Source organism: Rattus norvegicus, chromosome 4 (assembly GCF_021556685.1).
Source record: "Rattus norvegicus strain SHRSP/BbbUtx chromosome 4, alternate assembly SHRSP_T2T, whole genome shotgun sequence".
Taxonomy (NCBI): Eukaryota; Metazoa; Chordata; class Mammalia; order Rodentia; family Muridae; genus Rattus; species Rattus norvegicus.
The window spans coordinates 68,581,713-68,601,666 of record NC_141537.1 but is presented as its reverse complement, the minus strand read 5'-3'; the positions used below and the strand labels follow the sequence as shown (position 1 = coordinate 68,601,666).

The following is a 19,954-nucleotide window of genomic DNA, read 5'->3' as shown; positions in this document are numbered from 1 at the left end:
CACCACAGGGGAGAGATACATTTGTTTTTGTAGATCTTGGGGATTTTAAGACTGGGTGACTTTCCATAGGTTGACTGTAGCTCTCAGAGAAAGGAGGTGGTTGATATGAGAGAAAAAGATGAGCTGTGACATTTGCCAGGAAGAGCAGAAGTAAGGGCCTTGTGAGCAGGGATGGACCAATCTGATTCATTAAGAATTGAAGAGACACAATATTTGACTATTTGAATGTGATGAGGGGCATTTAGAGGGAGGGTACTAGACAGCATTGGTCAGGAGGGCCATTTAGTAATTCATTTGAGGTCTGCTTTCTGGGAGCAGTACTGTGCAGCACAACACTGTCCTGATGGATGATGTCCCTCATCAGTGTGAGGCATGCTGGCTGATTTCCCATGCTGGGAACATGCCTAACAGTGCAGACAGACCGTTCCGTTATGAAGCCTATCCTGAGAGAACTTTTCTCACAAAGCACACACAAATTGTAACAAGACAAAGTGTGAAGGGCTAGAGAAGCTCATACACCTTTGTTGATTCTCACAGGCCATGTGCTCTTATGTTTTTGTCTTTGGCCTGTGTGGGATGTGACTGACATCCTAGAGACATTTAGGATGGTGGCTTGGACACCATCTGCCTGACTTATGGGCCATTATCAAGGCAAACAGGAGGGAAATTACTATACCTTGTAAACATTCCATATCTGGAGAGACTACATCCTGGGGAGAGGGACCAAGCCATCTTTTTTTGGCTTTATCCTGAAGTTACAGAAGTTTCTAGTGATCACAGGAACAGTTCTTGTATTTAGTCATTTGACAATAACACATGAAAATATTTTTCTCTTGTAGAGGATCACTCTGAGTTCCTCCTCAGAAGAGTATCAGAAGGTATGGAACCTCTTCAACCGTACACTACCTTTCTACTTTGTTCAGAAGATCGAGCGGATCCAGAACCTGGGCCTGTGGGAAGTCTACCAGTGGTATGTGTGACTGAGCGCTCTCTTTCTTATCCTGCCAGCTGCTTATTTACTCACGTGCTCTGCCTCTTCAGGGCAATCAGAGGCAGCCCATGCTTACCCAGTGCTGTCATGTGCCATGAACTGTCTGTCCTCTTACTTTGTTATCCTAGGGCTCTGTAATGATGTGGCCCCTTGCAAAGGGGAGGGACTAAATGTTCCCTAGCACAGGTCCTGTTCTCACTGTGACCAGCAAAGCCAGAGTCCACTTCTGTCCACTCTTGACTTTCTGAAGATCAGTGGGACCTGAGAAAGACAGTTCACTTACACCATCAGCCTCAAGAATGTAAAGTTATAGCCAGAGAGCAGGGACATCATCTGTCTGTCTGTCTGCCTGCCTGCCTGTCTTATCTACCACATGAGGACCAGCATGATCATGGTCACCTAGCTTTTCTCCACATATGGTAGAAATTCATTATGGCTCTCAATGGTGGCCTGGGGCCTGCTGACTTGTCCTCACATGGGTCTGGGATGATAGCATTCTACAGTGTCAGAGACAGTCATAGCAGAGAAGGGAGGATGTGCTCTGAGGGTTTATGCCCCTCCCAGACCAGACCTGCGGCCTTAACTTTACTTCCTAGCTCCCAGGTTCAGCTCCACTCAGGAGCTGGGTGGAAGAAGCTGCTGCTAAGAGCTGTCTGCTTTGGAGCCTTTTGCTATGGCGGGGAAGCTTTGCTTTTGCTTTTTGGCCTGGTCCACCTGTGCTCTGTGGCTTGAGCCTCCAGGAGTTGGCCAGGGCAGCCACAGCCTTTTCTTCTGATCACATGATGCTATTTTAGAAGATGGGTTCAGGAGGTTGTTCTTTGGAGGTCAGTACCGTCTTCCCTCAACATGTATGTTTCTACTATTCTAGGCAGAAAGGCCAGATGCAGAAGCAGAATGGGGGGAAGGAAGTAGATGAGAGGCAGCTGTTTCATGGGACTAGCACCAACTTCGTGGACGCCATCTGCCAGCAGAACTTTGACTGGCGGGTCTGTGGTCTGCACGGTACATCCTATGGCAAAGGTAAGGTGGGGTGGCTTCAACAGTAGTTGGGAAATTAGTTGAAGGCAGCCTTACAGAGGCTGCAGTTGGAGCCAGCAGCCAGTGAGAAGTGGCCTTCTGGCCTCTGGAACAGAGCCACCCCGAGCTGGCAGTACTTTGGCTATTGCTCTGCTCTGTGTGTCAAGAGTTCAGTCAACTTATGGCAGGGCAGTCCTGCCTCACGGGACGTGTTTGCCATAGACTGGAGGCTCTGAGAGGTAGTGAGAGTTAGAAGAGGAGAGCAAACCTTTTTGACCTTACTGAACAGCCTAGGCTGTGCCTTCCTGAGTCCTTAGGACAGAAACCTGAGGCTGTGTTCTCTCATCCAGTGCGGGAGCTCTGGCCTCCTTGTCTCTTGGTTGTTCTAAAACAGTGTTTGGAGTATTTGGTGGTGGTTGCAAACTCACAGCAGAGTTGCAGGCTGTCGGTCTGTATACTTACACACACATGTGGTCTGTGTGGTTCTTCCGTACATTGTATCCACATCCCTCGATTTTAATATGTTGCCATGCTGGTCTTTTTATTTTTATTTCTGAACCATTTCCAAGTAGCCAGCATCTGTGGTAGCTTCTCACCCTTCAGCTTTCACTAAGAAGAAGATTTCTCCTGTAGCCACATAGTGATAACCAGATTTAGAAAATTCAAGGATCTGTTTGTTGGCCAGGCATGGTGGCACACACCTTTCATCCCAACATTTAGGATTCGAGGCAGGTGGATCTCTATGAGAATGAGGCTGTCCTGGTCTATATAATGAGTTCCAGGAAAGCAAGGACTATGTCCTTTGTTTGAGACCTAAGTCTCAAACAAAACAAAACAAAAAGACAACCCACCCACCCACCCCCAAAAAACCTACCACCACCAACAAAAAGAATCTGTTTGTCTTACTCTAACTCCATGGACTCTCTGTTCATTGGTTTCTGTCTGATGTGCTGATGTCTGTGGGATCAACAAGCTGGTGATAGATTGGGAAACCCATGCAGAGGGAGCAGTTTCTAGTTCAGGTTTCCATTTGAAGAATCTTTGTTCTGTATGTTGGGGTACTTGTACCTGTAGAATGGCTCAGTAAGAGGAATGTTACTCATTTTTCATGTCACCCAACTAAGACTCGATGGGGCAGCTCCATTCTGTAGATGGGAAAATAAGTCTAGAACTAATTATCAACAGATTCTAGATTTTCTCTAGATTTGAAGCTGAGAATAGAGGGAACTAGGTGGCCTCTTTGGATGCCCTGCCACATAGAGAGGTGTTGATGCCTCCACAAGTGAGGGCAAAGGTAGAGCAGTGGCATGGAAGAGGGGGTGTGGTGTTGAAGGGGCAGAGATGGCTGGCATCGCCCATTGCCAGGCTGTGCTTTTCCGTGCCCTGTGCAGTCTGTCTGTATCGTTTCAGGGAGCTACTTTGCAAGAGATGCCGCCTATTCGCACCACTACAGCAAATCTGACACACACTCCCACACCATGTTCCTGGCCCGGGTGCTGGTGGGAGACTTCGTCAGGGGCAGCACTTCCTTTGTCCGCCCTCCAGCCAAGGAAGGCCAGAGCAATGCTTTCTATGACAGCTGCGTGAACAGCATGTCCGACCCGACTATCTTTGTAGTTTTTGAGAAGCACCAGGTCTACCCTGAGTACCTCATCCAATACTCTACCTCCTCCAAGCCCCCAGCTGGCCCCTCCATCTTTGTTGCCCTGGGCAACTTGTTCACCAGCCGACAGTAAGCATGGCCAGTTTGCATTAGGCATTTCTGCCACATCTGTCTGGTGGAGCTATTTGGAAAGGTTTTTTTTTTTTTCTTTTTCTTTTTTAAGCAAAACTTTTAATGAACTCTTGTTTATTGTTAGCTTCTCAGTGAAATTACATTTTCCCCCTAGTGCTGGGAATGGAACATGGGGCCTTGTGCTTACTAGAAAAGCACTCTACCACTGAGCTAGATGCCCCCAGTCCTTTTAAAATGTTTTTATTATGAGGCAGGATTTTGCTAAATTCTATTATGCCTTAGTCTCCTGAGCAGCTGGGATTAAAAGCCTATATTACCAGGCCTGACTTGAAGCCACAATCTTAATCCTTGGCTGATAACAATTTTAGGTTTTAGGTCCTTTTAGGTTGGCTTATGATCTTAGCAGTAGTGATTGTGAGCCCAAGTTTGACTTATAATAATGTTAGCATTGCATTTTTAACTCTTTGCTGACTTTGATGTTTATTAAGACCAAGCACAGAATTTATAATGCTGTTTTATGGATTTGTTTTAACTGTGAAGAGTTTATGTCTCTATAACAATTCTGGTTTTGGAGGGTCTTATGGTCCATTTTGCATTTGTCAGAGGAGCATAGTGGCCTTTATGGAAGGGGGGACTACAGGGAAGGCCTCGGCATTGCTGTCACTCTTGCCCCCTGCTTTGGAACTAACCGGGGCAGTCCTTGATGGAAGGGAAGCATAACTCTCCCTGGTAGGAATATAGATTAATGTCCTCCTCAGTCCTGGGCTTGGCCCATAAGTGCCTCTACCCAAATCCCTTAAGCACACTGGACACCTTCCAGGTGTGTGTTTTATGTCTCAATGAGATTGAATACCTGTGCTTCAAATGTCACATGAGAGTATGGAAATAAAAGACTATCTGAAATAGATGAAGACTGGAGTTCATTTTTTATTGTCTGTTTATAAAGAGCACCAGAGAGGTACCAGGCGCTTTGCTACATGTTGGGGTTATCTTGGTCCTGTAGGCTGATATAGCAAAGTATTATAAACTGAGTGGTTTTAATGAACACTAGGCACTTATTGTTTTGGAAGCTAGGAAGTTCAAGATTAAGGCGCCTGTAGATTCAGGGTCTGGTTCTTATTCCTTATGGCTGGCCATCTTCTCAAAGTAACCTCGGTGGTAGAGGAGACTCTCCCGGGCCCTTTACTGTGTGCAGGTGCTAATCTCACTGATGAGGGATTCCTGTTTTCGATCCGTCACCTCCTAAAGAATCCACACCCCCAAACAATCATCAGTAGTGCAGATTTAACATGGGTTTATGGGTAAAACATTCAAACCACAGCAAGAGATAACCAAATTAATCTCACAGGCCTCAGTAGGACTGAAGATCTGGGTCCCTCACTTGTTACCTCCCCTTCCAAGCTCTAGCAATATGGTCACATGTTCACATGCATGTTTATATTGTTCTTCTTACCTCTACCTGATAGGGTTTGGCCCACAAAATGCAGTTTCCTTATAGAACAATGTGCTCTCCACATGCCGCTGTGTCTGAGTTCACTCATCTGGTCCAAGCTGGCAGGGAGACTGGCTCCATCTTAAAGAGCTGTGCTGTCATGTCTCTTGGAGATTAACTCTAAGGCAGTTTAACTGCAGTTACCGTCTTTGGAGTGACCTTAAACCTTACACAGGGCAGTGTTACTAACCAGTTCAGAGAGAGCTGAGTGAAGTGAAACATATGCTCCCACCTTAGGGTCACCACACAGCGGCAGACTGTGGTTTTCATGGGTTTCCAATGTGGCTCCATTACATCCTGGGTGGTTCTGAAAGTTCATTGTGTTTTGTTTGAGCTCTTGGTCTTGCTGTGATAGTGTGTGTGGGGTAGTAGTGGTGAGGAGGGCATTTGTTTGGTCCTGTGAGTGTTGGAGACCATTGTTTGGACTGACAGTGGCTACGGAGAGGCTTAGAGCCTGGCTGTGTGGAGCTGGGGAGGAAAGGCTGTTCCTGCATTTATAGACCCCTGGCACTATTTGCCTTCCCTTGTCTGCTGTGAATAGGGACACGGCTGCGCCAGAATCACTGGATTCCTGTCCCTCGATGGCAGTTTGAATCCCCAGTTCCCTCTCTCGCCCTGCTTACATCCCACTTTTTTCTTTGTCACACCAATAACTCTGGGGCAGGAAATGGGATATGCACAAAACCTGGTAGATCCCAGTGGGGTCCTCAAGAGCCTGCTAATCAGTTGCATCTACATGTTCTTGCCCTGGATCCTGTGCACCTTGGCACCCGATAGCATTCTAACACATTTCATAGATGCCTGCCCCTCCTCCACAGGCTTTGGACTGTTCCTTCAGGGGGGAACCTGCACACTTAGACCTGTGGTGGCTGTAGAGCGGTCAGGAATTGGGAGAGCTGCCGGGGAAGTAAGGGAGGTCTGGAGCTCTCCAGCAATGTTTGGTTTTCTCCAGGGAGTCTACACCCCAGGGTCAACTATCAAGAGAGTCAATAGTGTCCATTTAACCTGTGCTATACTGTCTGTGGAAACCGCCAATCAATTTCTCTGTCCTTATTTAAGAAACTAGGGTATAGTGAGACTTTGCAGCTACTTTGGAGGCTGAGTGTCTGTATACGTTATTTCTCTGAAACCCACGAATTATGAGAAGCTAAAAAAGCCTATACCAGTGCTGTCAGGACTGTTCACCTGTGTCCTCTGCACTGTAGAATACCTCTATCCTGAGGCCAGGACTTCCTTTGACACCTTACCCTCAGTTTAATCAAAATGACCTTTCACTTATTTAATCTCAGTCCCAAGAAAACCATGGTTTGAACCCCACTGGTAACGTCAAAATGAAGCATGACAAACATTTATTCAACATTTAGAACTGTGACATAAATGGCGCCCTCCTAACAGTGATGCACAGACGTCACTATTACAAAGTGCTTCCTCTTTCACACCTGCCTTCTATGTCAGCGTGACACAATCTTGACGTAGACTCCATTTTTGGGGCATAGAGCAGATTTGGATTCTAGCTGAAGTGGAACCTAAAATAGAGTAAATTAAAATATTTGACAAAGTTAACCATGCCTACCAGAAAACTTTCTTAGAACCTAGCCTGAGGTATTTCCTTGTGGAAATTTAGCTGTGGGCTGGGAGACAAGGCCTTTGGGGTCAGAAGGAGCCAGAGGGAGGCTCCCTGGCTTCTATAGGGAAAGCTGTACATGCCAAAGCTCTTAGGACACACGCTGCTGTACTGAGGATGATGCTAATAAGAAAACATAACATGGAGTCATGGGCCAGCACTTATTCAAGCACGAAGCATTTCTTCATCTCCCTTCTCACGGAGGATGACAGAGGCTGCTGTTCTCATCAAGAGATGGGCATCCCTGAGAGGAGAGGAACTGTACTGGCAGAAGCTATGGGCAGAGAAACAGGGTTGGCCCTACCCTGGAATATCAGACCCTTACCTGAGTCTCAGGGCAAGCTTCAAAGCGGAACTTGTGTAGGACCTGGAGCAGTGTCAGCTTGACCACCAGCAGCCCCAGCCGTACTCCAAGGCAGCTCCTGGGACCAGCTCCAAAAGGCAGGTATGTGAATGGCTTCTGCTGAAGCCGGGCTTCTGCTGTAAACCTAAGGGTCAGGTGAAGGTTACAGTTGGCCTGAACACCTCTCCATCTAAAGCAAGGCTCTCAACCTTAGTGCTGCGACTATTTAACACAGTTCCCCATGTTGTGGTGATCATAAAGTTATTCCACAGCTATTTTGTAACTAATTTTGCTAATGTTATGAATCATAATATAAATATCTGACATGCAGGATATCTGACATGTGACCCCCAGAGGTTCTCACAGGTTGGGAACCACTGATCTAAAGTCCCATTTCCAACTGACTGACTCCTTCATGTGAGACCCCTTCCCTCATCAGAGCCAACAGGATCCTGTGTCCAGGGCTGTCCTTAAGACTCTGGGTAACTGGTAGCTTCTGATCACCCAACATTTCAGCACTGTTTTTGCCCAATCTTAGAAGCACTGTTCCACTCAGACAATCAGCTGAGTGTACCTTCTTACCTCACTTAGAAGTAATTATCCAAGGGTGTGTGAAGCCAGGACACAATCCGAATTCCAAGGCTTGAGCAGTGTATCCTGACCCTATTGTGTCTCACCTCCCCCTTACATTGGACCACACAGCTCCTCTGATTTTCTCTCAGCAAAGATTTTAGGCACTTCGGCCACATTCTTGGAGCCTTCCCAGGGGCCTAACATGTCATCTCATTGAAGACTGATGGCCACCTCTTTACTACCCTGGCTTTGCTGGTCAGGGTGTGGGAAGCTTGAGGCCCTGGGTATAGAGGAATTTTAATCCAGCAGCATAGCTGCTCTGACTAGAATAAGGACATACCCCTAGTTATACATCTTTTTTTTTTTTTTTTTTTTTTGGTTCTTTTTTTCGGAGCTGGGGACCGAACCCAGGGCCTTGCGCTTCCTAGGCAAGCCCTCTACCACTGAGCTAAATCCCCAACCCCTACATCTTTAATCTTAAACAGTGAAGGTAAGTTTAGTTTGTAGAAGGAAGCAGCCATGTTTGAAAGTGACCTCTAATTGAGGGGCAGACAAAGTGATGAGTCAGAGAAAGATCTGACAGAATGAGTCAGAGCTAGGATGTGCCCGACTCTCAGGAGAACAGACAGGAAAGGAAGACTATTTAAGAGCAGTGCAGGGAGAGAGAGGGGAGTTGGAAGTGATTAGTTCAGTCAGCTGAGTGCGTGTTCAGTCAGTTCAAGTGGAGTCAGTCAGCTGGGAGTCAGTGTAGTGCAGTGGAGTTGAGTTTGTTCATGAGTTCATGCGGTCTATTGCAGGGCAGCTGAGGCAGGTGAAGCCAGAACACAGTGCCAGAGTTAGTTTGAAGACAGACAGAGCTATTCACTTAGAAGCTGAGAGAAGCAATTTAAATCAGTCAGCTTGGAGAAGAGTTTTGAGCCAGAACAGCTGAGTTGAGCCACCCAGTCAGAGTTCAGAAAGAAGTAGAAGGGGTGAACTTACTCAACAGTAAGCCTCTAGGACAACAATTACATCAGGGGAGTAAAAAATACCTTTATACCCAGGAGCCTCAAGATTTGGACTAAAGGTAAAATGGCTAGTCTTGCCATGAGATCTCGTCCCTAGTTCAGTGGAGCTAAGCGACAGTTTGCAGTCTGTGCTGGCCATCTAGTTTCTTACCACCTCTAGGCTTTCTAATGATGCTCTGAGCCCCACAGTTGCTACTGCTGGCTGTGAATCGTTACCACTGAGAAGGGGGAGTTAACTGAGCCTCTCAGCCCCTGAGCAGGTTATAGAGGCAGGCTGGGTTCAGATGGAATCAGGAAAGGGAGAACTACAGTGGTGCCTTACCTGCATCGCCTAGTGGGTCACAGCAAATTCGACAAGGAGTAGGGTGTGAGGGCTGCCCAGGTATTTATGCCATGGAGCCTAGAGATGGAGTTGACAATGGACCAGATCTGTGTTCATGAAAGGAAGAGGATCCAGGTCTTTTGGATCTCATGGTATTTGAGCTATGCTGGTGTGAATGCACTGAATGGAGGTGATGTTCTGCTTTCTTGTGCAAATATCTATTTATATCTTTTTATACCTCTGTCTGTCTGTCTGTCTGTCTGTCTATCTATCATCTGTCTATCTATCTATCATCTATCTATCTATCTATCTATCATCTATCTATCTATCAATCATCTATCTATCTATCTATCATCTATCTAGCTATCCATCCCTGTAAGGTAGAGAGATGGTTCTGCAGTTAAGATCATGTTCCACTCGTGTAGAGGACTGGACTTAGGTTCCCAGTACTTACGTTAGGCAGCTCACGCCTGCCCATGCTGCAGCTCCACGAGACCTGATGTTCACCCAGCCTCACAGGCACCTACACTCACATGCACATACTTGGATACAGAACACGTGATACACATAATTGGAATTGAAATCTAAAAACCTAAAACAACCACCAGCACTCTGTCTCCTGTGTCCTAGTGTGGAAAAACAAAAGACACTGATCCTTGTGTGCATTATGGCTGTCATACCAGATCTCTGGATTGAGATTTCCTTTGGAAATGATGCCTCAAGTCTATCTGAATTGGTGTGGTCTTTGAGGATGGCTATGCCCATGTCTCCTGGCTGTTGTCTTTATGGCACAATTTCTGTCCCTCACACTCACATCCTCAGGGACCCCTGTTCTAGACAGGATTCACTTACCTTTCAGGGTCAAAGGTCTCAGGGTTCGGCCAGTGCTCTGGGTCATGGTGTAGGGCACCCACAGCAATCTCCAGCACAGAACCTGCAGGGATGTGCTGTCCCAGCACCTCACAGTCCTGTGCTGCCTCCCTTGTGAACCTGTGGGAGACAGAGGGAGGGAATCTTGCCAGTGTGCGAGCAGGCAGGGGCCTCAGGGTGTTATGGACCCAAGATGGGTATGGAATGATGTTGGAGACACGGGACCCAGCCCTCTTCCTGAGGTGTGAACCATTCAGAAAACAAGTTTTTTTTCCCACGAACCCCCTACTCTCAAGGAGCCTCCAGTCTCTTAGAAATAATGGGCACGTCCTTGGGCCGAGCACTGTGGATCCCTCCATGGACCCGGGGGTTTCAGAGGTGCCTTCTGGCCAATCACTGCCTCTCTTGTCTCCCCACTCACAGTTAAGCCTCTTCTAATTACCCCATCTCCCTTGGGTTAATCTCCTCTCATTTGGTAGTGTAGCCCTGTTGTCTGGCTTCGAGCCTCTGCCCACGACTCTGTGGTTGGTTCTCAGGATAAGATCATGAAAATAATGGGTGGCTCATCCTGTGGACAGGCAATCTATATCTTCACTTAGCCCTTATGTGCCATCGACTAGTGGTGGATCAGCCATTACTGGACAGTCTCAGTTGTCAACTTGACATCTGGGATCAACTAAAACTGAAAAGCAGGGCACACTCCTTGATCTGATTATTTGAGATGGGAGACCTACCCTAGATCTGGGCCATACCTCCTAGCTGCAGCCATCATAAAAGGACACTTTGCTTTTTGCCTGCTTGTTCTCGCGCTCACTGGCAAGCTCATCTACCTTGCTGATGAGCCATCATTCCTCCACTGGTGCTAGGAACTGCTTCTTCAGGATTCCTGTGCAGATGAAAACCTTACGCTCTTTAGGACTTCCTAGAACTCCAGCACCAGATTGGGACTGCTGAGACAGCCAGTCTCATGGACTGACATCTCCCAGATTCTTGGCCTTTTCCCTCAGGAGACAGCCAATGTTAGACCAAGACCACAGCTGTAAGCCACTCTAATATATAATTACAATGTATAGATACAATGTATATAATGAATAAATATATATATTCATATATATATATATTCTATCAGTTCTGTTTCTTTAGAGAATCCTGACTAAAACAACTGTATTCCATGGAATAATACTGTGACTAGGAGAAAGCAGATCAGAAACCAGGAATCTGGGGCCCTATTGGGATGCTCAGGGAGAAGACGCTTGGATGGGAACCTTTGGCTAAGATCATGAGCAGGTGAGGGAGTGGAAGCTGTTCTCGCAGCGTGAGATGTTTGCCTACTCAGGCTGCAAGGAGTGTGGAGCCAGGACTGAGACGAGAACTGGGTCTTCTGAGCCACCCTTACTGGCCCTCCTCCGCGGCCTGTCTGTGGTGACTGTTCTTAGTTCCTGGAGTTGTGTGTCTTGTCTTAACATAGCTTCTGACAAGGACCATTACTTGTGAGTGCATGAACTCTATCCCTTAAAACTTGCAAGCCCAACATAATTCTCTTGACTTTGGCATTACTGCCATGGGCCAGATATCTAACCCAATAGCGGGCTCTACAATTCTATAGCCTCAGGATTCCACCTTTGGGTCTGAGCATGGAAACCACCTCGGTCAACTTCTTGCCCCTTCCTATGAGTTCTTGCCCAAGGTAGGACTCTAGATCCATCCTGCCAAGTAGGACCCAGAAGTAAAACTACTGCTTGCTTTCAGTAACAGACACAGCTGATTAATCTGTCCAGCTTGAAATAGAGCAGACAGTTTCAACTACTGAATCCTTTCAAGTCCTTTGCTTTTCTGTATTCACCGAGTCGCAGCCTCTTCTCTAGTCCCCCCACCACTGAAGCCCAGGCTCCAAACCCTGTGATGTCCTTACCTGACTTCCAACCTGAGCCTCCTTCAGTATGCTCTTCTGCTTTGGGACCAGAAATAAGTTCTGGAAATCAAACTAGAGGCAGAGAACTGCAAGACCCTGTAGGGTGTGAGCATGTAATCTGTAGGTTTTTCATCTTAAGAACAGCCTCCCTGAGTTCTGGTTAGAGTTTATAGAGAATTTTAAAGGACGGGATAAAGCCTTGTTTAGACGAGGGTGGAGTTACACCTACTGTTTTCCCTTCAACACTCCCCTTTACCTTCTCTATCCTCTCCAACTGCAGCCGGGGCTGTGGTGCTCTAAGGCTTTCTTTCAAACTTCACCTTCCTGTCTCTGTAAACGAAAGCCCTTCCTCACCCTCCTCACTTCAAACATTTCTCATTTGCAGGTGAAATGAGACTGGGTGGCCCTCTGCTTGCCTTGCACTGGGCTGTAGCTACCTTTCAAGGGCAGGTATTTGAGGGAGAACAGGAGATTCTCAACTTTCTTATCCTGTCATTTGCCATCAAGCCTCTCTCAATGACCCCGAGTTTCCCCAGTTTTCTCCCTCGCATCTGGTGGTCCATCCCTGCTGTCTGGCTTCTGTCTCCTCCCTCCCATGGACAGTCCTCATCAAGATCCTCTGTGATACTGGGCAGCCCAGCCCATGGACATTGGCAGCTTTTTTCTTCTTTTCTCCCTTCCTGGGCCACTGATCATCATTAATGAAGCTGTGATTAAGAGAAGGAAATTGGTTGGAGAGATGGCTAAGCAGTTAAGAGAATTGACTGATCTCCCAGAGTTCCTGAGTTCAATTCCCAGCAACCACATGGTGGCTCAAAACTGTCTGTAATTGGATCTAATGCCCTCTTTTGGTGTGTCTGAAGACTGCAACACTGTATACACATACATAAAATAAATAAATCTTTTTTTAAAAAAACCCCTCAGATTATCAAACCAACCAAAAACAGAAGGGTGTAGGGGGACCAGGAGTTGAGAAATCAGGAAAACCAGAGGCTGAGCCAAAGGTCAGACCTGGTTCTCTTACAAGGCCAGGATTCTGGGAGCTGTGCACTCCTACCATCTGCCTGTACCCAGCTCCTTTACCTTCTCACTTCTGTACTTTCAGCAAGGGCCTAGAATTAGTGGGAAACCTGTGCTCTAAATACTTAAAATAGTACAGAAGGATGACTAGAGTAAGGGTAGCTGTTAGGATAACGCTGGACATCCTATGCTAAGGTTTGTTTGTTTAGTACTGTGTTGTGAATAGACACATACAACACAAGCTATCATTTGAACCACTTTCAAGGGAGCAGTTCTGTGGTGTAAGTAAACCCACTGTGGTGGTTTGCGTGCACGTGGCCCATGGGAAGTGCCACTCTTAGGAGGTGTGGCCTTGTAGGAGGAAGTGTGCCACTGTGTAGACAAGCTTTGAGGTCCTCTGGTGCTCAAGCGCTGTCCAGTCGGAAGAGACCCTCCTCCTGGCTGCTTGCGGAAGACAATCTCCTTCTGGCTGCCTTCGGATCAAGGTGAAGAACTCTCAGATCCTTCTCTAGCCCCATGTTGCCTACAGGCTGATATGATGATACTGCACTGAGCCTCTGAACCTGTAAGCCAGCCTCAATTAAATGTCCTTTTGTAAGAGTTGCCTTGGTCATGGTGTCTCTTTACAGCAATCAAACCCTAACTGTCACCCTCAAGTAGTCGTTCTCACCTTCTTAGTGCTGTGACCCTTTAATGCAGTTCCTCATGTTTTAACTCTCAACTGTAAAATTATTTTCATTCCAACTTCATAACTCTAATTTAATTGCTGTTATGAATCATAGTGTAAATATCTGTGTTTTCTGATGATCTTAGTTGACCCCTGTCATTTAACCCCCAAAGGGGTCATGACTCATAGGTTGAGAACCACTGCCCTAGACTCTGGGCATTTTCCTCATCTGGTAGAAAACATCCAGCCAGGCTGTTTTGTCTAAGCATGTTTTATTTGTCAGAAGTAGACTATATGTGTTTGCATGTGGACATAATATTTCTAGAACAATACCTGCTATAAATGGTCTGAATAGGAAGGGTTCCCCTCTAAGAGTCACGTGTTTAAAGCAAAGGTTCCCAATGTACTGTTCCCCTAAGGCAGGCCTTAGGGGAAGTCCTTGGATCATGGGGGCTCAGAACTTATCAGGGAACTGATCCATTGATGGATTCAACTTAGTGGCACTGGAAACTAGGCAGTGGGAGGATGCAGGTTGGGGCCTGCCACAGAAGGATCTGTCTTGTCACTGGCCCCCTTTTCCTTCTCCTCTTCTCCAGCCCCCTTTTCTACCTTTCCCTCTCATCCTGCCTTATCTCTCTTTTCTTTCTTTCTCTCCTCCTTTTCTGTTTCTTGACTTTAATGAAGTAAGCAGCCTTCCTCTGTATGCCCTTCCACTGGGGAGTTTCTGTCTTGCCACAGGCTTGAGTGCAATGGAGCAAGCTAACCTTGGATGGAATCCCCTGGAACCATGAGCCAGTGTAAACCCTTCTTTAAGTTGTCTTTCTCAGGTTTGTGCTAGCAATAGAAGACTGGCCAACTCAATGCCTAAACTACCATGGGTCTTTTCCGGGGGATGTCACTGAGCAGGGCTGGAAATCCATTTTCTTTAGCTCCTCCTATATCGTTTAGGGTTTGTTTTTGTTTTTAAGTAGAAGCATAGTATTTTTGTAATTACTATAAAAATGTAAATAATCTTGTGTTTGGGGCAATGGCTCAGTTGGTAAATGCATGCCTTGGCAGCACACACACTTGAGTGTGATGATGGGTGTGTGGTAGATGAATAATGCCACTGCTGGGGAAGCAAGGGGTAATGTCACTGAGGGTCACTAGCCAGCCATCTTGCCTAATTGATGAACCTCAGGCCAAAGAGACCCTTCTCAAAGGTGATGGGTGGCCTTCCTGAGGGTCACGGCTGTGATTATCTGGTCACTTCCACACGTGTGCATGTGCACCTGCACAGTGCACTCCTGCCCCTGCCCACCTGTGCTAAAGACAATCTGATGCTGGTGTCTATGTTGAGTGATAGGCTTAAGCATCCCTAAATCCCTTAGAGGAAATACCATCACCAGGCAGAGTGCAATGATATATTGGTTTTGCTCATGGAAGGAATTACGAGTAACTATGGGTACCTCTGTTTAATCTTTTTGTTTTGGATGTTGCAGAAACAGTAAAGAAGCCAGGCGAGGGACCCCATTTAGATCCAAAGTCTCCAACACTTTCAGAATGAGGCTTGGCACTGACTCTAAAACCCAGAGCTTAAAACTCAGCTCGTACATGGAATATGAAATTCCCAACTTTAGTGCCAGAAGACACATGCCATGCCCTTCCTAAAATCCACTAGGAGCAGCATGCGGGGCTCCCTCCAAGCTGGGGGTTAGGACCTGCCCTCTTTGGTGTTGCTGGGTCTCCTGTGTGACTCATGAAAATGTGCTGAGCATAAGGTTTAGAAACAACTGACAGTGGTCATGTCTTTGCCACCCGTTGTTGTAAGGTTGTTACTGGTAACCCATGCTGGCATGTGGAAGTCAAACAGCAGACTGGGACAGGGCTCAGGCTGCACTACACTAGACCAGCCCTGCGTGGAGCCGCCCAGGCACCGGATGCCATTGTCGAAGAAAGCTTCACCATCATTCAGATTCCCTACCTCCTCTCCCATCAGCAAGGGAGATCTTGGCATCTGGTTCCCAGAACCATTCCTGCACTCATTGGCTATTTATAGTGCGTTGGGGGGTGGTCTGGTGCTGCCATTCAAATTTGTGCTCACATGCTAAATTCTGTACCTCAAGATCTGGCTGCTCCAAGGTGAGCAAGTACCCCAGCCTCTGTCGTGTAAACCTTGCTCCCCAATTTAAAACTATTGGTTAAATAAAACTGGCATCAGCCAATTGCTGGGGAGGACAGAAGGAGGCAGCCTTTGAATGACCTGGGTGGGGGTCACAGGTAGGGGCACCTTGAAGCGAAAAGAGAAGGAAGAAGACAGAGGGAACAAGAAGTGTCGGAAGGGACGGGCTAGGAACACTGCCCCCTGCTCCCGCCCCCAGGACAGACTGCTGGAAGACCTGAACAGCAAGTGTTGGGGAGCACAGTTGGGGAAGGAGCCAGTGTAGCGATTAGAAAATTAGACCGGGGTAATTTACCCAGTAATTGCACAAAAGCCAAATAAATAAATCGTAGTCTGAGTCTCAGTCATTTGAAAGGTCGTTGGGAATGGAAGTACTCAGTTAAGTTATAATAATGAGGCTTGGGGGCAGTGTCCACATGCTGAAGTGTCTGTCCCTGTGGGTTTTAGAGCCTGCTTCCTTCATCCTTAATGTGTCACCTAGAGAAGACCTGGGGTAGGGGGGTATTTATTTTTATTTTCATTTTTGTTTTTAAGATAGGATCTTTGTGTAGCCCAAGCTAGCCTGTAAATCATGATCCTTCTGGCTCAGCTGCTCAAGTGTTACCTAGGATTATAGGGGTGAACCACCATGTCTGGCCATGAGATGAATTCTTGATTGGGTTTAGAGCTGGGAAACGATTTTTTTCTTTCTTTCTTTCTTTCTTTTTTTTTTTTTTTTAAAAATTTGAGATAGGCTCTGATGTTGTTGTCTAGCTGACCTGGAACTCACAGAGGTCTACCTGCCTCTACTTCTGGGTGCTGGGGTTAAAGGCATGCACCAGCCTGAAATGATGTCGTTTAGACCAATTATATAATTTCCCTCCTGCTGGGGAGATCCAGCTGCTGAGCTCAGCCAGTTCCCTCCTTCCCAGGAGTCTCGGCGACGGTGGCAAGACCCGACCTTGCCGTTCCAGGGACTCGGAGGTGGTCCTGGAAGCAGCCTTGTTCTCCTTTACTACTGAACGACTTGTTTTGAATTTCATCTTGGATTTGCATTTTGCAGCGCATACCAGCTGCCTGCAAGCCCCGTGGGAGGAAATCTGGATATAAATCACGAAGAAGGAGGATTGGACATCAGGTTACTTGTGGCTCCTCAGAAAGCCACAGGAAGGCCGTAGACTTCAGTCTTCTTGCTAGCATCAGAAGAGCAAGAAGGAAGCCCTTGAATTACTGAGCTGATCTGGGTCAAGAGACCCTCAACTGCCTGGCAGCAACTTCGGGTGTTTGCTTCTGGGCCTGCGCATTTTGGATTATATCTGTACATACACCTGTCACGTTTGTGGTTTGAAACATCCCTTTCAGCTACCCTCAAATCATAAGCTTCTCTCAAAAATGACAAAAGCCATCTCCATATGGTCTGCGTGATGTTTGAAGAAGTGCTGAAAGAAGTTTGGAAGGTATGATTCAGTGGTTCGTGCTGTTTCCGTGAAGTCTGCTCACGAGCTCGCAACCTTCAAGATAGTTGTAACCTGGTTAAGATGCCTTTCTCCCTGGGGCACTTGGTCTGGGAGAGTTTGAAAGAAGTTGACTTGGTCACTGGTCTGATTTGCAGGTCGGTGTGGTGATGTGTTAGTGACCTGTTAGGAGTGCTGAACTGTGTCCAAGAATGTAATAATGTAGGGCGGTCACCACAGAGTGCTGGCGTGGCAGGCAGAAGCCCTCACTGTGGACCTGGAGAAAAGGCTCAGCTGTTAAGATGCCTTATTGTTCTCTCCAGGTTCAGTTCCCGGCATCAATACCAGGTGACTCACGACCTCCTGAAAGTTCAGTTCCAGGGGCTCTGACGTCCTTCAGCCTCTGCTGGCATATGTGAGCAAGTGGTGCACATAAACTGCGCAGGCACACGTGCACATCAAAACAAACAATTTTAAAAAAAGACCTCGTGGGGTTGGGGATTTAGCTCAGTGGTAGAGCGCTTGCCTAGGAAGTGCAAGGCCCTGGGTTCGGTCCCCAGCTCCGAAAAAAAAGAACCAAAAAAAAAATAAAATAAAAAAATAAAAAAAGACCTCGCTAGTGATGCATATAAGCCCATGAGCGCACACACATGCACACACACACACTAAATCTTTGAAAAAAGAAATCCTGCTATGAAGTCTTTTGCATGAACTCTTATGTAAGAGCCCCACCAAGGAGTTCTTGGACACCAGGGAAGGAACATTCTAGCCCTAGATGGTCCTCTGCTAAATGCCCCCTCCAAGGGCAGGAGCTTCAGGCTGCTCTGTGTGTGGGTTAATTTTCTAGTGTCTAGAACAGAATGTGCAGGTGACGAATGGGTGAAGAGGAATGGATGGAAGGATCAATGGGCAGGGCTGATGGCAGATTCCAACAAAGGCTAGGAGGTAGAGACAGGGTTGGGATGAGAAGAAAAGCCATGCAAAGACTAGCGATGCTTGGTAAAGGTAGTTAACCTATAGGAGAATGGGCCAGACTTTTCAGGGCTTGTGTCTGGTGCCCCAGGGGTTACAAAGAAACCCAGGAACCCCACTAACCCAGTTCTTGAAGAATGTGTGATAACAAGTGGTCAGCGAAGGCCCCAAAGGGCCATGGACATACCTGAAAGCTGGTGGGTACATCCTCAGGGTCTCTGCAACCACCATGTCCAGATAGGGCAGACCTTCCTGCAGGTTGCAGTACTCAGGGGCTGGCTGAGGTAGGAAGCAGACAAAAGGAGGTTGTGTTAGAAGGACTCTCACAGTTCTGGGTCTTGTTTCATAAGCTCTGTTCCAGCTTCAACAAACATTTCTGTGAAAGTTCCACAAGATGAGAGGTAGATTCCATCCAGATGGCCCCATGGTAGCCACCGGCACTCGCTGTTTCATTTCTTGGTGTTTTACATTACCAAAGACAAACATACAGCCTTGGATTGGGGATCTTTGGCTGTACCATGGAGAGAGCTGGTGTGAGGGTTTGTGTGGTCAACTTGGCAGAAGGAAGAGTCAGCTGGGAGATGGGTTTGCAGTGTGTTATCTTGCCAGGGTTAATTGAGGGGAAGACCTACCCCCTGTGGGTGACACCATTCCCTGCGCTGGGATCCCAGGCTGTGAAACGGGGAAAGCAAGTTGAGCACTGGCATGCAAGCTTTCACTGCTCTCTCTGACTGTGAACTTGTGACCAGCTCCTTTAAGCTCCTGACTCCTTCACTTCTTCACCACGATGGGCTGTAACTTGGAACTGAAACCTAAAATAAACCATTTTCCCTTAGGCTTTGTCAGTATTTTGTGGGAGCTGCTGGCATGGCTAAGCATGGTAAGCCTGTGCTCTTGTTTAATCCTCCCAGTAATATAAGGAGGCAGCTTCCCCCACCCCTTCAGTGAGGGAGCTATGGCTCTGAGAGGCTGTCACCTGGATGGTAATTGGTGCAGCAGTACAGCTAAGAGACACACAGAGATGTGGCAAAGAATAAAAGCTTGCAACAGTTAGCAAGGATGAACAGTTGACAAAACCCTCCAAAGCTATTACATACCAGCAAGAAGAGACAGCTCAGACGAAAAGCTGTCAAAGGCTATGAAAAGGCAAAGCCCTAGAGGAGGAATGCAAGTCACAATGAAAAACTTGCAAAATAGTAATAGTCTGTTTCTCGCACATCACATTAGAAGGTGGAAGAGACAGGTTAAATTTTGGCGGTGCATTTGTCAGGGTTCCTAACATCTAGTGACTTTCAGGGGGAGGACATATTAGTGTGTGCAGTCACCAGGGTGTGGGTACCCCATGGGGGGGCAGGGTCTAACCCAGGCACCCCCAGCCTGCCACTACACTCTGTGTGCATGCGTGTGTGCGTGCGTGTGTGTGTGCATGCATGTGTGCATGTGTATTTTCTGTTTGACAGGTGCTACTGTTCATCTCTGAAATGCTCCCACAGGCTTATGTTTTGAGCGCTTGTTTCTCCAGACGGTAGAGAGCATTATTAGAGCAGTCAGGAACCTCTAAGAGGTGAAGCCTAGCTTCCGGAAGTAGATAGCTAGAGGCAGGTCCTGGTCTGTTCCCTGGTCTTATGAGCAAACACCACAGAAGCTCCTGTCACTCCACTGTGCTCCTGTCACCACTGCGGTGGACCAAATTCACTGAGACCATGAGAGGAACCCTTTCTAAGTGTCGTTCTTGTCAGGCGTTTCACTATAGCAAGGGAGAAAAGTGATGAACACACGGAGTGACAGCCTCATTCCTTCAGTTATGGGGGAGGG

The 19,954-nt window shown here is 47.1% G+C and overlaps 2 protein-coding genes across 7 annotated transcripts in view; one reads left to right on the top strand and one right to left on the bottom strand.

Moving 5' to 3' along the window:
* The window catches only part of Parp12 (poly (ADP-ribose) polymerase family, member 12), a 74,317-nt gene that overhangs the window by 39,853 nt on the left and 14,510 nt on the right, over positions 1 to 19,954 (top strand). Inside the window, exons 10-13 of one of the 5 annotated variants that reach the window (XR_015685627.1) lie at positions 840 to 970; positions 1,860 to 2,011; positions 16,777 to 17,170; positions 17,491 to 17,723. Coding sequence is in view for 3 of the 5 variants with exons in the window: in XM_087658029.1 (XP_087514155.1) it covers positions 840 to 970; positions 1,860 to 2,011; positions 3,419 to 3,744 (609 nt within the window). In the remaining 2 variants the exon portion in view is untranslated. 5 annotated transcript variants of the gene reach the window in all.
* Positions 6,568 to 19,954, bottom strand: part of Tbxas1 (thromboxane A synthase 1) — a 159,944-nt gene continuing 146,557 nt past the window's right edge. The window contains exons 10-13 of one of the 2 annotated variants that reach the window (XM_087656007.1): positions 18,327 to 18,418; positions 9,957 to 10,094; positions 7,185 to 7,347; positions 6,568 to 6,761 (exon numbers count right to left, since the gene is read on the bottom strand). In XM_087656007.1, the coding sequence (XP_087512133.1) occupies positions 6,687 to 6,761; positions 7,185 to 7,347; positions 9,957 to 10,094; positions 18,327 to 18,418 (468 nt within the window). In that variant the 3' untranslated portion in view covers positions 6,568 to 6,686. 2 annotated transcript variants of the gene reach the window in all.